This window comes from Cololabis saira, chromosome 3, assembly GCF_033807715.1.
Source record: "Cololabis saira isolate AMF1-May2022 chromosome 3, fColSai1.1, whole genome shotgun sequence".
NCBI lineage: Eukaryota > Metazoa > Chordata > Actinopteri > Beloniformes > Belonidae > Cololabis > Cololabis saira.
In genome coordinates, this window is record NC_084589.1 from 8383510 (window position 1) to 8400649 (window position 17140).

The 17140-nt window shown below is 39.3% G+C and overlaps 2 protein-coding genes across 2 annotated transcripts in view; one reads left to right on the forward strand and one right to left on the reverse strand.

Annotated features, from left to right (window-relative positions):
- Positions 1-2579: 2579 nt before the first annotated feature.
- LOC133425017 (tubulin beta-4 chain-like) lies at positions 2580-4958 on the forward strand. Its single transcript, XM_061715666.1, has 4 exons — positions 2580-2669; positions 3506-3614; positions 3702-3812; positions 3895-4958. The coding sequence occupies exons 1-4, from the start codon at positions 2613-2615 to the stop codon at positions 4956-4958; spliced, it is 1341 nt and encodes a 446-aa protein (XP_061571650.1). The 5' UTR covers positions 2580-2612.
- Positions 4959-12168: 7210 nt separating this feature from the next.
- spire1b (spire-type actin nucleation factor 1b) overlaps positions 12169-17140 on the reverse strand; it is a 53219-nt gene continuing 48247 nt past the window's right edge. Inside the window, exons 16-17 of the mRNA XM_061715678.1 lie at positions 15358-15659; positions 12169-13477 (exon numbers count right to left, since the gene is read on the reverse strand). Coding sequence (XP_061571662.1) covers positions 13222-13477; positions 15358-15659 — 558 coding nt within the window. The 3' untranslated portion in view covers positions 12169-13221. The remainder of the gene's footprint in view (positions 13478-15357; positions 15660-17140) is intronic.

Sequence of the window (17140 nt, forward strand, 5' to 3'; positions counted from 1 at the left end):
GGCCATGGTCCTCGACCGCGAGCCGCGTTTGGTCGAGTTTGGAGTCGAGCTGACTGAAAGTATTTTTGAACTCGGCGGCCAGGGCAGCGCGGTGTTCTTCCAGCAACGTGGTAATGGCCGCCAGGGTTAAGACAGCGCCAGCCTCGTCCTTTTTTCCCGACTTGCCGCTCTTCGAAGCCATCTCGGAGGTAAGTGGGCTCGTTCGAGACAAAAAAAAAGAAAAACAGCAACAGGGAATCCCTTTTAAAGGAAAAAGTTTGAAAGTTTGAGGGCTTGGTGGTTTAAAAAGTTTGGCATTTACGGGAGCACTCACGAAACACGTCTACTCCATCTGCTCACCTTCGATTCATATCGACTTCTTATTTAACTATTTAATTTAATCAACACATTTAATTAAGATTTTCTGCAAAATGCTCACAATCGATAAGATAAGGATAATTTAATAGCATTTAATAGAGCTTTGTAATAACGTATAAATAATAAAAATCTAAAAATAGTCTGATAGACTGTTTAATATACAACACATGACTTATTTTGGAATACAAAGAACCAACTTGATTATGACTATGCTATGTAAAATGTGAATTAAGTTTTATTAGTAACTTTGGTAAGTTTAAGATTTCAATGCATAAATAACATCGATGGAGGGGGGCCCAAAAATCACAGTCTGCCTAGTGTAGTCCATTTATTTAATCCGGCTCTGCATGTAGCTACACAAGAGATGCATTGCACCAGATTACAGTTCAGTTGCTAATTTATCTGCAATCCATGAAGCAAAGTTTTCCCTCCCCCCCAAAAAAAACACAGAAAAGCTTGTCTAATTACGCTTCAAAAGTTGTAGCCACTCTGTTTTATCCACCGCTCTGCTCTGGACCAATTTAGTGGGGAACATGATCTTCTAGTTATGGTCATCTACAACTTTGCCTCTAATAACAATGCCCTCTAGTGGCCTTATACTGTAGCAACTCACTTCATTGCAGTTTTTGTTAATTATAATATCTCTGGTTGGAAGGTAGCCTATAATGTCAATTCATCTCCCAGTAAAGAAAATATATTGAGTGGGAGTGTGCTATAAGGCTGTAAATGATCATAAACACATAGCAGCTAAAAAGAAAAAAAAAAGAATGCCCACATATACAATAGAAAACATAACGAACACAACTGTACCGCAATCAGACCTTCAACCTACTTTTATTGTGATCAGAGATGATGTTTATGTAAAAACTGTCATGCAAATCAAAGTCAAAGTTCAGAGAAAACAACATAAAAACAGACAGAGTACAATACACTGTGTACATCGGTCATCAGAGATGATTGTAAGAAAAACGTTTTTAGAAACTTGAGACTTGCGCTCAAACCATTTAAATGCCTCAATGTTGCGCTCATCTCATTTGAAGATCTGTCCTGATGAGAAGGAATAAGCCAATGGATCCTCACAGACTGTTTTATGGGATACTACTGTGCACTAATTAAACAAAAAAGGATGCTTATTCATAAACGCTAAAAAGCTCAAATAATATTGTGCAGTAATAAACAGTAATTGTGCTTAAAATGTGATCAATTTATTTTAATTTGGTTAAATTTAGATATTTTTTTCAGTTGATGAGGAACATCTGCTGGAGATATAGAGATCTTAATCATTAAGGTGTCTTTCTTTCTCCTCAGGTGGATTTCTCTGTAAATACCCCCCACTAGTGAAGATCTAATAATATTGGTATATAATAATATTATATAATAAGCAGAGGTGGGTAGTAACGAGTTACATTTACTCCGTTACATTTACTTTAGTAAGTTTTGGGAAATGTTGGTACTTTTAGGTGTAGTTTGGAATCACCATACTTTTTACTTTTACTTGAGTAGATTTGTGAAGAAGAAACTGTTACTCTTACTCCGCTACATTAGGCTACGTTGAGCTGTTACTTTTCTTTTATCCCTTTTATCCACGTACGCGTCAATCTCATGACATCACTGGGTGATTCTATGGGAAAAATGTTTGTTTTTGCATGTTTTTTCACATTTACACAGACTCAAACACACACACTCAGAGTTTCTATGAGTTCATGGGCTTGTTCTAGTTCTGCCTGGTTAAAAAAAGAAAAGTAATTTAATTTAATTATTTTATTTTATTGATTTAATTTGCCTGAAGATGATTATTTTGTACTTTTGTCTGTTTGAATGGTTGTGTTAAAAAAATAAATTAGACGTTACTCAACAGTTACTCTGTACTTGAGTAGTTTTTTCACAAAGTACTTTTTTACTTTTACTCAAGTAATTATTTGGATGATGACTTTTTACTTCTACTTGAGTCATATTATTCTGAAGTAACAGTACTTTTACTTGAGTACAATTTTTGGCTACTCTACCACCTCTGGCCAGGATAAATGAAACTTTGAACTCATTATAGTTTAGTTTAGCACCGCGTTTCTGAGTCCTCTTTCAAAGGCGTCCATTGCGCCGATGTGAGCGATGAACAGTCGTTACCATGGTAACAACAGGAGTTGTTACCATGGTAACCACTCCCCCTCCCACCGGCAAGAAGTGACGTCAGGAAGACCGACCGTAGCACCTGCAGGAGAAACTCGGCTTTACAAGTGACTCGAGTCTGAACAAACATGAGGGAAATCGTTCATCTTCAGGCTGGACAGTGCGGGAACCAGATCGGTGCTAAAGTAAGAACATGTACAACCTGAATATAATCCGAGAGTTTGATTAGTTTGATTTAAAAACGGCTCCGGTTCTTTGTCTCGTTGTAAACCAGAATATCAGGTCTTTAAAGGTTAGTTTAATAGGACTGCTCTAAATAACCATTCTTTCTGCTCTAAATAACCATTCTTTTGACATCGTAAGTATTTCATGTCAACGTGAAAGCAAATTAAAACAGTTTTATTTACATTTTAACATTTTTTAATGAGTTTTAATTAACTACTAAACGATCCTGGGCGGGAAAACCAGGCTTTTAAATAAGCTTTTCCTGACTCGAGCACAAAGGGTTAATCCATAACGCTTTTTTTGGTGCTTTTTTCCACTAAATGTCCTGTTGTAAAGTGTAAAGGGTCTTTGTTCGGAAGGTTTGGTCGCTTTAAAGCAGTTTAGCGTTTTTAACAGTTAAAACAAGAGTGGGTTAAAAACTGATTAGTGTTTATTGATGTTGATATTTGAATCTTCATTGATGTTGATATTTGAATCTTCTAACGGGCGGTTGATGACGTCAGAGAGCCGTTGGAATTCAACCGTTTTCCCGCCTTTAGCGCGGCGGCGCATGCGCCTCAGCCGCCGCGGCGGGAGAGGACGACATTTAAATGTAACTCTTGTGTATTATACACAAGATACATATACTATATGTATGTATGTGTATGCGTATATATATATTAAATATAGTAATAATGCACATATATATGCCTTAGGTTTTTACCGGCATGGTATCAATCATTAATATGTGTGCAGACAAGGTAAAAATAAAAAAAAAAAAAAAATCCTCTTGTTTCTCTTTGTTTCTGTGCTGCAGTTCTGGGAGGTGATCAGTGATGAACATGGCATTGACCCAACTGGAAATTACCACGGGGACAGTGACCTGCAACTGGACCGGATCAATGTTTACTACAATGAAGCTTCAGGTAAGGGGAAACAAGGATTTGGCAAGCTGTATTACATTTATTTTTTCTTGAAAAAAATAAAATAAATTTTTCTTCCTGTCCCTGAAGGTGGTAAATATGTGCCCCGGGCTGTGCTTGTGGATCTGGAGCCGGGCACCATGGACTCCGTGAAATCTGGACCTTTTGGCCAAGTCTTCAGGCCTGACAACTTTGTTTTTGGTGAGTTAATATCTGAAAGTGTCTTGTATTTCTTTTTATTTTTTCCCCCTCCCAATAACTAACTAATGAATGTTTTTCCTAGGCCAAAGTGGTGCTGGCAACAACTGGGCCAAGGGTCACTACACGGAGGGAGCGGAGCTGGTGGACTCGGTCCTGGACGTGGTGAGGAAGGAGGCTGAGAGCTGCGACTGCCTGCAGGGCTTCCAGCTCACACATTCCCTGGGTGGCGGCACCGGCTCGGGTATGGGCACCCTGCTCATCAGCAAGATCCGGGAGGAATACCCCGACCGCATCATGAACACCTTCAGTGTGGTGCCGTCCCCTAAAGTGTCTGACACCGTAGTTGAGCCCTACAACGCTACGCTGTCGGTCCATCAGCTGGTAGAAAACACAGATGAGACCTATTGCATTGATAACGAGGCGCTGTATGATATCTGTTTCCGTACTCTGAAACTCACCACCCCAACATACGGGGACCTCAACCATTTGGTCTCTGCCACCATGAGTGGCGTCACCACTTGCCTCAGGTTCCCAGGGCAGCTCAACGCTGACCTGCGCAAGCTGGCTGTGAACATGGTGCCATTCCCTCGTCTGCACTTCTTCATGCCGGGCTTTGCTCCCCTCACGAGTCGCTGTAGCCAGCAGTACAGAGCGCTGACGGTGCCAGAGCTCACCCAGCAGATGTTTGACGCCAAAAACATGATGGCAGCCTGTGACCCGCGTCACGGCCGCTACCTGACGGTGGCCGCCATCTTCCGCGGCCGCATGTCTATGAAGGAGGTAGATGAGCAGATGCTTAACATGCAGAACAAGAACAGCAGTTACTTTGTTGAGTGGATCCCCAACAATGTCAAGACGGCTGTCTGTGACATTCCCCCCCGAGGCCTTAAGATGGCCGCCACCTTCATTGGCAACAGCACGGCCATTCAAGAGCTGTTCAAGCGCATCTCTGAGCAGTTCACGGCCATGTTCAGGCGCAAAGCTTTCCTCCACTGGTACACCGGGGAGGGGATGGATGAGATGGAGTTTACTGAGGCTGAGAGCAACATGAATGACCTGGTGTCAGAATACCAGCAGTACCAGGACGCCACTGCTGAAGAAGAGGGAGAGTTTGAGGAGGGAGAGGACGAGGAGGATTTGGCCTAAAATGCAACCTCATGTGTTCCAGTGTTCAATGTTAAAAAAAATGCAATGTTCTGAGTTGAGGATGATCTGGCCTGAGTTCAATGGTAAAAGGCAGTTCGTGTAATGTCTTCCTCACTCAACAAAACATAAGTGTATGTTCAGTTTTTTGTGTTTTAAATAAAAGTTCTGCAGCTCATTTGCCTTAGTTTTTGTTCACTATCGGTACAGTAAGTTCTAATTCTGTAATTGCCACGAGCTGAATAGCTAACTAGAAATTGAAGCTGTAACGGTGAACGTGTTCAGATTGTTCTGTGGTTGGTCATCATGCAGATGAAAAAACTAAACTCAAATTACTTAAAAGAAATCCAAATGACTGAAAATTTCACTCACATTGCATCGTTACTTGCATTCTGATAAACATGATTATTGGAATAGTGCATGTTATATTTGGGCACAAGAATAGGCAAGCAGCAAAGCCAACTTTGGCACAAGGAGTCCCATTTGAATATAATAAATAATTCAACAACTCTGTTATAAACTGATGTCCACGTGTAAATGCAAGGCCTTGAGAATAAGGTTCATAAATGTCTGAATGAAGCACTTTTCCATGGTTTCTGCTGCCCTTACGTGGCAGTGATCAGGCCCCTTTTCCATTAGAAGTAAAAATGAGCACTGTCCAACTTTTTTTATTCAAGAATTAATTTACAAAACATGGCAACATACAAAATTAACACCTCTTAACATACAAGGCACATTTAGAATTGACTTTAAAGTAAAATATAGCAAATGATAGTCGAAAACTAAATAAACAACACAACAGTGTTTTGTATTGTAATGTAACAAAGTTATCACTGTCACTTCGTGATAATTAAATGAATTAAGAGATGAGGCCGTTTCTATTCAAAGTTCGATGAGGAGACTGCAAGTTAACTGCCCAATTCTGTTAAATCAGACATGCACCCCAGATACCACACTTGCAACAGATGAGTTTAGAAATATTTATATATTTTATCAACTAAATGTCTTTTTTTCTTCTTTTTTCCATCTGCGCTGCGGGGGATTCAACTAACCTGGTTACACAGTTATTTTAGGAACATCTGTAAGAACTTATTGGTAAGAAGTATGACCAGAATATACGTCGTGGTTACTATGGTTACTAGTTGTGCGTCATACAAATTGAACATAAACAATCTTCTGCTCAAGAAATTTGTTTTTTGGCACTTCACTCGACGATTTTGTTGAAATTATCACTTCCCCTGAGGACATTGTGCTGTGAAACCCTTGCAGAGACTGAAGAAAGTGAAAAATCAAGGTTTCAGCATGGAAAATGTGAGATTTGAGCACTTTGAAAGTTTGGTTTGTTTTCTGTGTGTTTCACCGCAGATACTATGTATTAAACTTTATGTATTAAAGAGGGTAAAGTTGAGAAAAAACTTAAATAAATTAAATAACATGGAAATGAGCTTCCAGACATGAACTTTCATCAAACAGGATTTATTGTAGCTCATATTTGTTTTCTCAGCTTAAATGGAGGAAGTGGTTTTCTCATTTAATAATGCTAATTATCAGAAATCCGCAACAGAAGGTTGTTTTATAGAAAAAATGAGGACAAACAAGTTAACATATTTCACACTTTGATGTTTTGGTCTTAAACGGACCAGGATCACCTAGTCCTGCTGGACATTTTATTACATTTATCAAGTTTTCTCTCCGGGTTTCTCTCCCATCTGGGTTTATCAACTTCCCCATTCTCCCTCAAAGCCCGTGACTTGATAATCTTACATCTTAAATTAACTATTTCATTTGAACATCTTCACACGAATGGCAGAAACATAAAAAATATTTCTACTCAGTTATTTTAACTTCTTTTTAATATAGATTGATAATATTTTACGTAGATCAAGCAAAACCAGATTGTCATGTTCAGCAGCTTCCGTGGTCTTAGATCACTTTTGTCCACTTTGATACGTACTTGATATTTGAAGACTTCAACATCTCACGATTAGAGATTATTCTTTTTCTTCACAAAGATACAACACTTCTTCAAGAATGTATTATTTCTGTTAGACTCAAGTTTCCTATCAAACATGATTTCCTCTAAAATATCAGAATATTCTGGTCTGATATCAGTAGTTTAGATTTCAACCACAAGAGGAAACAGTATCGCTGGTGTTTTCACCCCTCGTTGCCTTCTGATCAATCATGTGATCAGTTTATTTCCTTTAAAATGTCAGAGTTTTCAGAAGTGAATGATAAAGACATATCTAAAACCAGGATGGAGTCGTTTGAGTTCTTTATTTCTCTATTAAATCACAGCCTTGATGTAACAAATGTTGTTATGTATGTGATGATAATTATTAAAGTATTGATATTGATCCCTAAAAATCTGAAACTTACAGAGCCCCTCTGGTGACATTTGAAAAAAATAAAATAATGCGTGGCCACGCATTAATAACTCGTGGCCACAAGTTAATAATGCGTGGCCACGCATTATGTATCTCGTGCCCACGCATTATTTTACTCGTGGATGGCATTATAACCTACTGTCTGGACTTCGTGGATGCAACTTCCTGTCTGGGATGGTTATTCATCATTAATAATCGTCTATTTATATTAAAGAGCAAGAGTATTGTCATGGCGAGTGTAGTAGCCTAATAACATGTGACATTTGAAAAAAATAAAATAATGCGTGGCCACGCATTAATAACTCGTGGCCACGAGTTATTAATGAGTGGCCATTAGTTATTAATGTGTGGCCACGAGTTATTAATGCGTGGCCACGAGTTATTCATCTTTTATATTGTCTAAGCCGACTTAAGTGTTTTCATGTATTAAACAAAGATAACAACTGATCAAAGTCTTAAACTGAGATATTTTTCTTCATTAGATGATCTCAAGGTTCTGCAGAGAACATCAACTCTTAAAGATTTAAAATCTTTTAACTTAATTTCTGACATGTTGACATCAACAACATGAGCATATTTGTTTAATTTATATTGAACCAGGTCGTATTTTAGAAAGGAAAAAGTAACATTTTGAATTAGATGTGGCCTGGCGCTGCGTGATGGGGAACTTTTCAGAGACAAAAGAACTCTGAGTTGAAAAAGCTGCAGAATGTCTTAATCTCAACCACTTCTTTGTTTTGATCTGTGAAACTGACATGTTTGTCATTTACTGTGTATTTACATTCTCCATGTAACTTGTGTGTTTTACCCATCATTTACCCATCACCATGACAACCAGAGAGCAAAGAGGGGTCAGCAGGCAGGACCTACAGACCATGTCCATGCTGCAGAGATGATGTGGTCATACATCTGATTTTCAAAACAAAAACAAGTTCATGTCTCAGTGTCCTCACAGTGAAACCACCAACGATGAGAGAATCACACATTTGGAATGAAACACAGTCCAGACTTGAGGGACATGTTCATTTATTTGCTCTTATGAGGACGTAAAAACATGTGACGTGAAGTGTTCATTTGTGGAATTGTAATTTTCTAATGATCATCCATCCATCCATCCATCCATCCATCCATCCATCCATCATCCATCCATCCATCCATCCATCCATCCATCATCCATCCATCCATCCATCCATCCATCCATCCATCCATCCATCATCCATCCATCATCCATCCATCCATCCATCCATCCATCCATCCATCCATCCATCCATCCATCCATCCATCCATCCATCCATCCATCCATCCATCCATCCATCCATCCATCATCCATCCATCCATCCATCCATCCATCCATCCATCCATCCATCCATCCATCCATCCATCCATCCATCCATCCATCCATCCATCCATCCATCCATCCATCCATCCATCATCGCATGGGAGTCTCGGGAGTCTCTCCTCCCCTGCATTTCGTGGACATTTCAGACAAACCAAAGCCACGAAAGAGAACAAGAAGCAGACGGGCAAAATACTAAAAGATGGAATCACAAATCAGACGTGTTAAAATGATGAAATCTGTAAATAGTTGTCAGTTTTTCAAACTTGAAATGTTTTGATTTTCTGTTTTTGTGTTTTTTTCCATGGCTGGAATATAGTCTCTGTTAAATAAAATTGTCCTTCCGTAATGCCAAACATATTTTCCTGTAATGTAAGAGCCTTCATACATTGTCTTTTAATTATTTTACTTATTATCCCAGACAGACACTTGCTCTTATTGTCACATTCATAATTTAAATACACACGATTGTATTGGTGTCTGATGCTGCCTCCCCAGCAGACTGCAGCATAAAACAACACACTTGACACCACAGACTGATAAAACATGTGCAGCATCGTACTAGAGATGTCAACATGGTTAAAATTAATTTTCATAGATTTAACAATTATATATTTAAAATATATTTACACAAATGTATGTATCATGCCCTTAAACTACCATGTGCACTCTTATTTTAGTATTAACAACGTCCATTTCTGTGAAGAAAAATTATATTTGCTAAGAACTACATTTCCCTAGAGTCATGCTATACAGCTTTATGCTAATCAGCGCCATATTTGTAGTCACATTAGTAGTCACATTAGTCACAACGTATACTTTTCACGTTATAACGTGAAAAGTTTATTGTTCTAACAATAAACTTTTCACATTATAACGTGATAATTTATTGTTCTAACAATAAACTTTTCACGTTATACTGATACTATGATACTGATATTTCATTTTTTCTGGGGTGGCAGTAGTAGTAGCAGCAGTACTACGCTTCCGTAGACTACTACTACCAGTTATGGGTGGAGTTTGGATAATATATCTCCACATCTGTAAAACACTCCTTAATCAAATATCAACCTTCAATTAGAACATTTAGGGAGAAGTAAATGTTGTTGCTCTTTAGTTCCCATGTCCCTTCTCATAACACACCACCTAATGCTTTTACTTCGTGAGTATGTATAAGTAGGAAATCATGCACTACTATGGGTAAGTGGTCTGCTGCTCTTTAGGCAAGGAGTTGTTGTGCTGGTCTCTTCTTTCAGCATTTTAAGCTGAAAGCTGGTAACACAAAGCTATAGCACTGATTTTAAAAGTCACCTCTTCCCGATGACAAGGGGTAGGTTGGAGTCGAGCATGTGGCTGTGCTATGAACAGAGGCTTAAATGGGTGTTTGTTTGTTTTTTTTATATATCCATGTGGCAATTTGACCAAATCATGCCTCACACATTTGGTGAATTCCTCATGAAATTGTGTCATTTTCTGAAAAAAGGGCATAACAGGTTTCTTTTACACTCCCTTTAAAGCCTCTCAGGTGAAACAAATCATATTTTAATTTTGTGACACATCTCAAACACATGAAAGGCTAACACAACTTGTAAATCTCTATGTTTAGAGTCTGAGAAAACTGAGGTTAATGAATTCAGTTTTACTCCATGTGTGCAAACCTTTTCTGAATGGATTTTCTTTGGTATGCAGTGATAATGTAGTGATAGTTTTGAGTTATTTTTTTAACCTTATATATGCCTTAAACTGATTCATAATACAAGAGATGCTGAGGCAGTTGTCAGGTATTGCATTAAAGTTTATTGTTGCAGTCATCATTTGTCACTCTGTCTGCAGGGAGTTAGGATTTAAAGGTAATACAGGCCGAGGATACAAGCTACTATGAGGTACATGCAGGATGCTCTCTGTCACACTATGAAGCTTCCCCTGCAGACCTCCCACTCAACGCCTCTTCTTTCCCCCGAACACAATGTACAGGGAGCATTTTCCTTCAGAGATGCACTGTCTTCACCGAGGCAACACACACCTGATCTACACACAAGGTCTTAGAAACAAAGTATGTACAGTAACAACAGCTGACTTTTCAGAACATGACTGATCATAAAAGGCCGTTTTTAAGGCAGAAATGTGTCAGAAAGAAGGAAAGGGGTGTAAAGAACGACTAAATATCTGTCAAACAGAAATCTTAAAGGCATTTTAAACAAAACCTACTGCGTGCACTGAGCAGCACCAAGGTAAGCTGTTGTTTCTTTGCTGCCTCTACAGTGAGCTGGGTTTCATTATTTGTGCATGAGGCTTTTTATTATAACTCATCTTTAACAAAAAATTCAAAAATTCAAACACAAGTCAAGAGGTTAAGAGATAAAGTAATGGAGTTGACATATACTGGTGTTTAACTTTAGACACTTTAGAAGGCAAAAAATATGCACGCATTTCGTGTAAATGATTAAAAAGCAAAACTTATTAAACATTACATGTGGATTGCACAATGATTGGAGACATTTGCTTGTGTAACTGCAGCAAAGACTGTACACCTATAAGGGCTTTACAGCCCCGTGAAACCCTTTTATGACAGTTATATCTGGGTTAAGGTTAAGCTGGAAATTCCTGTGACTTTGCCGTGTCAGGGATGGTCACACTGGGGGGTTCACAGCTCAACCCCGACTGTATGGGGCTGTTTATCCTTTAATCAATTTTGATATACCAGCTCTGATTGGACACCTTTTTGATGTGTGCCAGTCTGCAGCCAGTCAGAACTAATCAAGTCCCACTGACACAGCTCTGCAGGAGAAAATTAACTTTTAGGAGTACACATACAGGACTTTTTGTGTTGTATTTTTTTTTTTACTTTAAGGAATGCTTTTATCCACATGAATATTTAAAGCCAGTCTATGTAGTAATGCCACTTATGACCACATGGTGGAATTTATATCTGCCGTGTTGACAAAAGAGCCGCTAAATGCTTCACTATTGAGCAGAGCTGGGTAGTAACGAGTTATATTTACTCCGTTACATTTACTTTAGTAAATTTAGGGAAATGTTGTACTTTTAGGAGTAGTTTTGAATCACTATACTTTTTACTTTTACTTGAGTAGATTTGTGAAGGAGAAACTGTTCCTCTTACTCCGCTACATTAGGCTACGTTGAGCTGTTACTTTTCTTTTATCCCTTTTATCCACGTACGCGTCAATCTCATGACATCACTGGGTGATTCTTTGGGAAAAATGTTTGTTTTTGCATGTTTTGTCACATTTACACAGACTCAAACACACACAGAGTTTCTATGAGTTCATGTTTGTTCTAGTTCTGCCTGGTTAAAAAAGAAAAGTACAAAGGCTTGACATTTTGTGCTACTTGTGCTTCATTTATTTTTTTATTCTGTTATTATTTATTAAAGTACTTGAATTTACTTTAAGATTATTTAAATTTAAGCTATTTTGTATTTTTTATTAATTTTAATTTATTTTATTATTTTATTGATTTAATTTGCCTGAAGATGATTATTTTGTACTTTTGTCTGTTTGAATGGGTGTGTTAAAAAAATAAATCAGACGTTACTCAACAGTTACTCAGTACTTGAGTAGTTTTTTCACCAAGTACTTTTTTACTTTTACTCAAGTAATTATTTGGATGACTACTTTTTACTTCTACTTGAGTCATATTATTCTGAAGTAACAGTACTTTTACTTGAGTACAATCTTTGGCTCCTCTACCCAGCTCTGCTATTGAGTAGTGACGTTCTGGTACATGTTGTAATACTACTTTGTCCCGCGAGAGGTGCAGTTGGTTGTGTCTTATGCCAGGGGGCTGACATATGAACTTTCTTCCATGTGGTCAGAAGTAGCATTGCTACAAAGAACGCTTTTTAAAGTTTGGCTTTAGTGAGCAAAGGTGTGTGATAGCAACGTACCACCGGGGAGAGAGCCTGGGTGACTCTCGGATGAGAAGGAAGGTTTCATTTGGCACTAATACCCATTAATAACAGATACTTTTAGTCTCCGTGGTGTAAAATTCAGGAGGAAGAAAAAGAAGCAAAGGAAGTCCTTTTCTCATTCTCCCTGGAAAGCAGAATCCTAGTTGGAGCAGTGACAGTAGCAGTGGGGGAGAGAACGTCTCCCTCAGCATCATCAGCAAAAGAGGGAGCATTTTATCAAACAATCATTTACACACATAAAAAACTCAATTATGACCCATAATAAAACCCATGTTGTATAGCTTAATGACCTGTATTTTATTGAGCGTGACTCTTAGTTTACAACACAACCTCTCTTGTGTATTGTGCTTTGAGTTGAGTGCGAGCTGGGCCGGACCACGCGCTGGTGTCGTCTGCGCAGTCAAGCGTCCGTGGCCAGAAACAGCAAGATATTTCGTAGATGTTAGTTACTTTATAAAAAAAAAGAAAACAGAAAAGAAAGACCTGCAGTATTGTCTGAATGAGCTGTACATTTTAATCAGGACACAGCCTCCTCGAAAAAATAAGACCCAGACATCAAGGTCCACCTCTGAAGTTCGTGTCAGTCACTCAGATCTCTCGGTGATCTCACGACTAGATCTCATTGATTGTTCGCTCGGAGGGCTTGTACTCCTCCCTTCCTTTAGGGGACGACAGGTAGAAGGACTGCGTCTTGCGTTTTAAGCGAGCCCTCTTGGTGGCCAGTGACAGGCTGTGCTTGCTGGAGGCGATTATGTCAGAGATGAACTTCTTGCAGTCCACACACACCTCCATGGCGGCCCAGTCCTCCGTCAGCTCCGGAGGAAGCTCCAGTTCATCGTGAGACTTCAGAGAGCCGTGCTTCGAAAACCTTCGTAGGAGCAAAAATCAGAGGACAATCATAACACTTTACAGTCTCTAATTCATTAAACAACAACTGTCTTCTATTTCTGAGGCTGTGTTTAGCTTGTGATCACTGCCCAGTCAACGGATAGGCTTAATCAAATTAAAATATGGGGTTAAAATTCAACTCCAACTGTGTTTGATCAAGTGGAAATCCCCCAGTGACTATAGAGAAAGAAATCAATATGTGGCTTAGGAAGTGATCCGTGCTTAAAATGTTTGAAGGATATTAACTGTACAGCCAAACAAATCAATGCACATAAAAGTTAAATTGTTACAAAGAAAACACGAAAGGATATTGCATTCACTTGAGAAAAAACCTCAGTTTTTCTGAATTGATGACATCATCTTTTTTTTTTAATGTTTTCTTCTCAGTTTTTCTGAATTGATAACATTTTTCTTTGTTACATTTTTTTCCATTAAAGAAATATCAAATATTACAATATATAAAAAATAATGAAAAAAATAGAAAAATAAATATTTGTTGCTGTTTTTTTAAATTAGCGACACGACTTTTCAATAATCAAGGCTTTTGTTTCCTCTTCAGACTGAGTGAACGTTAGCAAACATATCTTGTTTAGCTTAATCACATTTTACTTTGTTTTGGGATTGAGACAGTGGGAGGTACTCCTATCTTTAAATTATTATTATTATTATTATTATTATTATTATTATTATTATTATTATTATTATTATTATTATCATTATTATTATTATTATTCATTATTAATTATACCAATTATTTTATGCTTATTATTCCTATTAAACGTATTTTAGTTCAGGGAATTTAATATTCATTTTAGTTTTTTTCCCCTCAATAACACCACATCTTGTTAATTCAGAAGAAAAAAAACTGGCAAATAAATTTCAAAAAAATAATTTTTTGTTTTTTTTAATTAAAAAAACTAAACTAAACAATATTTAGTTAGGAAATCTGTGTTTAATAGATTATTTCTTTGTTGTAACAATGCTTCTTGGCGATACATCTTATACCTTTGGAAAGCCTGGTTATTTCCTTTTTCAATGGAGCCACATCTGTGAGGAACGTGCATTTGTGGGAGGAGCAGCAGAGCTGAGTATGTGGTTTACGCCTGTGAAAGAATGTGCCCAATCTTCTCTGCCAATGCTCGACATCTCTGCAGTGAGATTGCCTCCAATTATTGATGAACCTCATTTTTCCAGTGAGGGAGATGCCGCCCCCCACACCATCACACTCCATTAAAAAGATGCTACTCAGTGCAGCAATCCACATGACGTTTTCTGTGTCTTCTCCACACTTTGACCCTACGATCCAGCTGATGCATCGTTGAACATAACCTTCCTGCACACCAGCACAGCAGAGTTCTTTGACACTGTATTATACAAATATGTGTTCCTTATAAATGTGGCTCCATTTAAAAAAGACCTGAACAGGCTTTCCAACGGTGTAAGATTTATTAAGAATAAGAAGCATTGTTACAACAAATAAATAATACGACCTCACTTTTTGTTCAATGTTTATTTGCTTATTCCTTGTTTCCACAAGCAGGAGACAATCATGTTCAGTAGACTGGAGAACCCAGCGGCTGACGTCTTACTGGTCTGGTAATTCCAACTTTGACCATTAGATGTCCATAACTGACTGTGTGAAGGAAACTGGGGCCTCAGCTGTTAAAGAGGACGTTTTCTGCAAGTAGAAACTCAAATAACCGGGGACGATGGAGTGCATGCACTTCATCTGCTTCTCAGCTTTAAAACTGAAGCATTTCAGTTTCTGTTTATCCGTCACATACATTTTCACCATGTTAAGTCCAAATGAGGACAAACTCTCCAGCCGACAGAGCAAATAATGCCGTTAGTAGCTCTTACTTGGACATGGTCTTGTGAATGCCGTGGCGCTGTGGGCTCCCGGAGGATTTGTCAGCTTTAGCAGCTGCTGCTGCCCCTGCAGCTTTTCCAGCTCCTTTAGATGCTGCTTTTGTCGCTCCTTTGGAAGGGGTGGGGGGCGCAGCGGCCCCTGCTTTTGCCTCTGCCGACGGCCCTGGCCCATCGGCCACAGAGAGCCCTTGTCCCACAGAAGCCATGGCGGTGATCCTCTCTCTGGGCAGAGTGTTGGTCGAACCCACGGAGTAGATGGGCAGGCTGGAGTAAGGTTTGGACGGCAGCCGCATCTGGTGGAGGGGGAAGGCTTCAACGTTAGCAGGAAGCAGTGCAGCGGATTCTGAGCAAGAATACTGAGGCAGAATAATCTTTTATTTTGTATTTAAAGGTATTGTGACATCATTTTTAACATGCTTTTAACACTATTAAAAGTCTTGGCCAACATCCCTCAAATGTGTCTAAAAGAGTGTAACAAGAAAAACTTCACTCTAGTACTCCATTCCTGGCTTTTTATGACAGTGTTTTTTTGCGCCGTGAAAAACGCTTCCTTTTTCCCCTTTCCTGTCAATCATTGCGCCGCTCCTCCTCCAAACTTCCTGCAGCCCAGCCATACGCTCACAGCGGCGTCGGAGAGTTAAAGCCGGGAGCGATAGGCGAAGCACGGAAAAGCAGCAGGGCGAACCAGAGCAAACAATCATAAAAATAAAGGCATGCAAGCAGCACTGTCCCCTTATCTTAAGTCCAGTCAGTGGCCGCGGGTCTTCTTAGCAGTTTTCCTCCGGTGATTAGAACAAAAGAGGCTCTAAACAGCTCCGCGTTAAGCCTGATTTATGGTTCTGCGTTAAATCGACGCAGAGCCTACGCCGTAGGCTCTGCATCGGTGTAACGCGGAACATAAATCAGCCTTTATGGAGCGCTGGAGAGGAGAGGAGGCAGGAGCTGGGTGGAGGGGGCGGTGATTTAGCGGGCCCTGACGTCACGGCCCGCCACCAAACCAGATGCGCCGTTTTTGCATAGTTATGCGGAAAATCCCAGAAAGCACACAATACACTGAATGTTAAAAGTTCGTTGTTTTTTGGGTGTAATTGATGTCAAGACACCCAACAAAACACAAAAAATCAAGAAAAATTTGTTTTTCATGTCACAATACCTTTAAGAATATATAAAAAATTAAAGCTGCAAGCAGCGATGAACGGGCCCTCGCACTCACGGCCACCGCCCCCCATAAGCATATCAGAAATGACACCACCCACGACTCTCTATGTCAAACCATTCAAAAGTTATGGCAGAGAAAGGTTTTCTAGGGGGCGCTGTTGAGTCATCTTGCCACACACATTAATGCAAACCATGAAATATCCAAATTATCACCAGGCATGGCTTGCATGCAAAATTTGGTGACTTTTGGGGAACTATCAAATATGGACCAATCAGATGAAGGGGACGCGCGCTTTTTGGCGTCTAGCGTCGCCACGGTAATGCTTTTGACTGAGAAAAGTAATGCGCGTCGTCGCAGGATGGAGACGCACATTTTGATGTATAACACACCTGGATGCACGTTACGGTTCGGGTCGTATTAACGGCCGAAGAAATGGCATATATTTCGCCAAATTACACGATGAATTCAAAATGGCCGACTTCCTGTTCGGTTTCGGCCATGGCTCCAAGAGACTTTTCTTTAAGTTGCGACATGATACAGGTGTGTACTGATTTTCGTGCATGTACGTTAAACCGTATCGTGGGGCTTGAGGCACAAAGTTTTCTAGGGGGCGCT

Bases quoted from the DNA above. Each gene is read 5' to 3' on its own strand.
- LOC133425017 (XM_061715666.1), top strand. From the start codon at position 2,613: ATGAGGGAAATCGTTCATCTTCAGGCTGGACAGTGCGGGAACCAGATC. The intron at 2,670-3,505 runs GTAAGAACATGT...TCTGTGCTGCAG, and splicing joins GGAACCAGATCGGTGCTAAA to TTCTGGGAGGTGATCAGTGA. The intron at 3,813-3,894 runs GTGAGTTAATAT...TGTTTTTCCTAG, and splicing joins GCCTGACAACTTTGTTTTTG to GCCAAAGTGGTGCTGGCAAC.